Raw genomic sequence first — 4,802 nt, 5'->3', positions numbered from 1 at the left:
ATTGCTACGGCGAAAGAAAGAGAGCGGTTATGTATGTCCGTCTCTTTCTACTGCTCGAAGTTGGCCGAAGCGCCGAGCGCACACGTACACGGCTGTTCGCCTGTGTGCGTATCCCCTCCACTTGATGCTGAATGCTTACTAAAATACTAAGTCCACGAACTGGCATCTCTGGTTTTGAGCCATATATGCACCAAACCAAACTTTCGTTCGTTCCCTCTTGCTTAATTAGACACAGCCCAAGTTTTGAAGTTTTTAAGTATTTTTTACAATTTAAATTCAGTGGACAATATAAAAATGCAACGCAGTATACTTCAAGTTACCAATTTTCAACTAGTGCAGAAACGTTTTTTCAAAAAACACCACGTTAGGGTTAGATTTGCACCTAGTCCCACTGGTAAACATCTGCAAATATTGTTTTAAAACAATTTAAAATTTTGTTTTTAGTGCTGAAAGAAAATGAATCAATTTGTAAAAATTTGTATTCAGTATATTGAATATTTGATAGTAATAATGTCTTCTAATAAAATCTCAAATAATAAGTCTGTGAACTATATTCCACAGTTAGTAGTGATGAAAAACAATGAGATAGTGCTGATAAGTTTATTGGAACGTTTCGATCCTTTTTATTGTGATCATCCTCAGCCAATCTTAGTAATCAAATAAATACAGTAAAAAGATTATTGTGACTGCATGTCAGTAAAGAGGAACTCAGTAAGAGTAAAAAATAGCAATGTGTGTCAACAACATTGTAATCATTTATTCTTAAATAGTTATTAGACTATAAATCTAATCTATCTAAGAATTATACATTTGGGAATAAATGATTAAAATGTTGATACACATTGCTATTTTTTACTCTTATTGAGTCTCTATTTATTGTGACATGTGGTCACAATCTTTTTACTGTATTTGATTACTAAGATCGGCTGAAGATGATCACAATAAAGAGGATCAAAATGTTCCAATAAACTTATAGACAATGCTGATAACAGCATTGTCTTTCACTACTACCAACTGTGGGATATAGCTCACAGACTTGTTTATTACTTGAGATTTCAGTATATTCATATTTCAATACTTTTCAAATATTTAGTTTTACATATTTATGTATTAGTATTTATGTATTATATATGCTTACTTTCATTTACATGCTGCAGGCCACTTGCATTTAGGAGGATTGCGTACTGCATTGTACAACTATTTATTTGCACGTAGTAACAAAGGCACATTTATTTTGCGAATGGAAGATACTGATCAGACAAGAACAATTTCTGGAGCAATGGAAAAACTTCAAGATGATCTATTTTGGGCAGGGATTATATCTGATGAAGATCCTGTTAGAGGTGGCCCTATGGGTCCTTATATACAATCATCCAGACTTGAATTATACAAGTATGTATTTTGTGTTAAAAGTAGCAATTAGAATTTATAATGATATAAGTTAACGTTAGTGGAGACAGAGTGTTAATTTTTTGCATGCCTGGAAACAAATAAATATATATACTTTGTGAGATCTATAAGGTCTATAAGATCCCACACTTTAGAAGAAAGTCAATTTTTAATTTACAAAATAATACCAACAATTAAATTATGATTATGAAACAATATTTTTTTAGGTTAAGTGGAAAAACAATCAAAATTGAAAAATAAATTATGTAAATTTTCTTCTCAAGAAAGAAAACTTATCTTTGGGAAACGATGGACTTTTTAGACTCAATCAGACATGCAAAAGATTATATAAATATTAAATGTTTAACGATAAATATTAAATGTTTAATGATATATCTCTTAAAAAATTTTAAATTCCATAAAATTACTTAGGTATTTCTCTAATAATTCAGTATCCAGTATAAATTATTTTTATTTATAGGGAACAAGTACTTAAACTCATAAATAATGAATCTGCCTACTACTGCTTTTGTTCAGAAAAAAGACTAGAAGTGTTAAGAAAAGAGGCAATGAAATGTGGACAAATACCTAAATATGATAATAGGTGTAGACACTTTAGTAGAGATGAAGTAAAAGAACTATTTAAGAACCATGCAACTTGTTGTATTAGATTTAAAGTATGTCCTCTTTAAATTAACATTTGATGAAAAAAATCAACATTGTAAATTTAGAAAATATTTTTTCACTTTTGTTTTGTGTGTGCGTGTGCGTGTACGTGCGTGCGTGCGTGCGTGCGTGCGTGCGCGCGCGCGCGTGTGGATGTGTAAATATTTTAGTTACCAAGTACACCAGAACTATTTCATGATATGGTTTATGGAGATGTGCTGCATGATATAGCTAAGACTGAAGGAGATCCAGTTATTATAAAATCAGATGGCTATCCGACTTATCACTTTGCAAATGTTGTTGATGATCACTTTATGGAAATTTCTCATGTTTTACGAGGTGTTGAATGGCAGATTTCTACACCTAAACATATTATGCTTTATAAGTAAGTATTGTTATCTAAATTTTCTCAATATATTCCATGTTTTAAATATAGTTATACTAAAAAATGTTTTATATTTATTATAGAGCATTTGGTTGGGATCCTCCTATGTATGGCCACTTACCTTTAATATTGAATGCGGATGGATCTAAATTATCAAAGAGACAAAATGATATAAAAATCGAAGTTTTTAGAAAACAGGGCATATTTCCATTAGCATTAGTCAATTATGTAATAGGTGCTGGTGGTGGTTTTTATAAAGAACAAGGAAACAAAGATCTTTATAGTTACGAAGAACTAATTAAAAAGGTAAATGTAGATAGTGTAAAGTTTCTCTTATATGTTCTTGTCATAATACACAATTCTTATGTTTTATTTATATTCATTTAACTTTTCATTACAGTTTGATATTAGTAAAATTAAAGTAAATTCTGGCAAACTTATGCCCAAAAGACTGTTAGAGTTTAATAAGTTAGAAATTTCAAATTTACTAAATAATGAAAAGAATCATAAATTTATAATAGAAAAGGTTAAAAGAATAGTCTTAGAAGCATTTCCAGAACGGTACGTCTTCTTTTATATGTACAGCATTTTGTTTTGTTGTCAAAGAATTTTGTTATATTCTTAAGTTATTTTATTTTAGAAAAAATAATAGTTTGCAGTTAGACGATCATCACATAATTACTACATTAAAGTGGGCACAGAATAGAATATGGATGCTCAATGATCTTGTTAAAGAAGATCTAGCATTTTTATGGGTTATGCCAGCTTCTACGCCGTATATTGAACAAACTGAATATTTAAGTATTGAATTTTTTTTCTTTTTTAATTAATCTTTACCAACATTTTAAATACATATATTATTGCTGTATTGCAGATACAATTAAATTATTGAATACGGAATTAGCTGAAATAGACGCAGGCAATTACAAGACCAGTTGGATAGGCTCATACTTAAAGGACTTTGCTGTAAAAAATGGAATTCCATTTTCTGCTTTAATGAAAGTTTTAAGAAATGTTTTAAGCGGATTAAACGTAAATATATATTGTGCAAATATTATTTTCAATATTGAGAAGAAATATATTAATGATAATCCACAGGCTGGGCCACCTGTTGCTGAAATGATAGAAATATTAGGAAAAAATAGTACATTGTTGCGATTACAACGTTGCGTTTCCTGAGAAAACTTATATACCGTTGAATTGTAAATTATGATTATGGTATTAAAAGTTAAGTACTTTGAAAACATCTAGTTTGCGTACATTTGTACTGGAGTAATTTTTTATCTATGTTATTAAATCTTCACTTCTTGATTTTGATAATAGCTGCGTTCAGCAGAACTCAGTGCTTAGCAAGCGCTTTGTGCTACGCTTCCAGCAGCTTTAATGTTCTGCTGAACGCTCTTGTGTGTATGTATGACATTTTACATGCAGGTAGATTAGGTATATACACTAAATATAAAACTAAAATATTTTATAAGTATATTTTACTTTTTTTACAATCATATTTTTTAGTTTTACTAAGTAAAAATAACATAATAAGAGCATTACAATACTACATATGTCTACATGTATCAATATTATGCTAAAATGCTGAAAAATCAATAGTGGCACTCAAAACTTTTACTGCGATAATTAGACAAAAATATAGTCTTATGAAAATACTTTTAATGTCCAACAATAATATTAAATAATAAAAGTGAAGGTTGTAAGGGATATTAAATAAATAATATCAAATTTTGTTATCACAATTTATTGTCCTTTAAATAAAATAAGTTTGGTAAAAAAATGTCGTACTTTATCTCTTGGGCTTATATTACATATATATTTAGTTCTTAAGTTAAGATAATTGTCGGCAATTGACTTTAACAATAAATGTAAATGATTCTGTTATGGATGATTATCTAGCGCATGATTCTGCAATTTTTGAAATATAGTTACATGCAAAAATTCTATCATTACACATTGTATTATTTTTTAATTTTTTTATTTTAAGTTTAGTTGATCAAAAACTTCTTTTCTAAAAACACTTTTCGCAAACAATACAAATTTTTATAACATCGTCACTAGGATGCGCTAAACTTCCTCTATCCTTAACTTTTATTAAACTAGCCATCAAATTTTCCTGAAAGTCAAACAAGACATGTACTTTGTTACATTACTGCGCGTGATGTTGGTATGGATTTCATGACATTTGCACAATGTCATAATAGTATAATAGGGTAACTGTCCCTATTAGTGTGCTGTTAAGCAAGCGTGCTCTCTTTTTTGAATAAATACTCAATTAACTGACTTCAAATGAGCTTGCTCAAAATTTATATCGATTCTTTAAACTCTTCTTTTGACAATAAGATTTGTATTAGCC

The 4,802-nt window shown here is 29.3% G+C and overlaps 1 protein-coding gene across 1 annotated transcript; it reads left to right on the top strand.

Annotated features, from left to right (window-relative positions):
- Positions 1 to 177: 177 nt before the first annotated feature.
- LOC109863353 (probable glutamate--tRNA ligase, mitochondrial) lies at positions 178 to 3,911 on the top strand. Its single transcript, XM_020443603.1, has 9 exons — positions 178 to 394; positions 1,158 to 1,392; positions 1,871 to 2,066; positions 2,226 to 2,440; positions 2,524 to 2,746; positions 2,841 to 3,001; positions 3,081 to 3,241; positions 3,315 to 3,472; positions 3,539 to 3,911. Exons 1-9 carry the CDS (start codon positions 295 to 297, stop codon positions 3,617 to 3,619), a joined length of 1,530 nt encoding a protein of 509 aa, XP_020299192.1. The 5' UTR covers positions 178 to 294; the 3' UTR covers positions 3,620 to 3,911.
- Positions 3,912 to 4,802: the final 891 nt, after the last annotated feature.

Source organism: Pseudomyrmex gracilis, unplaced genomic scaffold (genome assembly GCF_002006095.1).
Source record: "Pseudomyrmex gracilis isolate BER0280 unplaced genomic scaffold, ASM200609v1 scaffold_4347, whole genome shotgun sequence".
NCBI lineage: Eukaryota > Metazoa > Arthropoda > Insecta > Hymenoptera > Formicidae > Pseudomyrmex > Pseudomyrmex gracilis.
The sequence above is the reverse complement of the archived record's forward strand: the minus strand, read 5'-3'. Positions and strand labels throughout refer to the sequence as shown.

Bases quoted from the DNA above. Each gene is read 5' to 3' on its own strand.
- LOC109863353 (XM_020443603.1), top strand. From the start codon at position 295: ATGCAACGCAGTATACTTCAAGTTACCAATTTTCAACTAGTGCAGAAA. The intron at 2,067-2,225 runs GTATGTCCTCTT...TAAATATTTTAG, and splicing joins CTTGTTGTATTAGATTTAAA to TTACCAAGTACACCAGAACT. The intron at 3,473-3,538 runs GTAAATATATAT...GATAATCCACAG, and splicing joins ATGTTTTAAGCGGATTAAAC to GCTGGGCCACCTGTTGCTGA.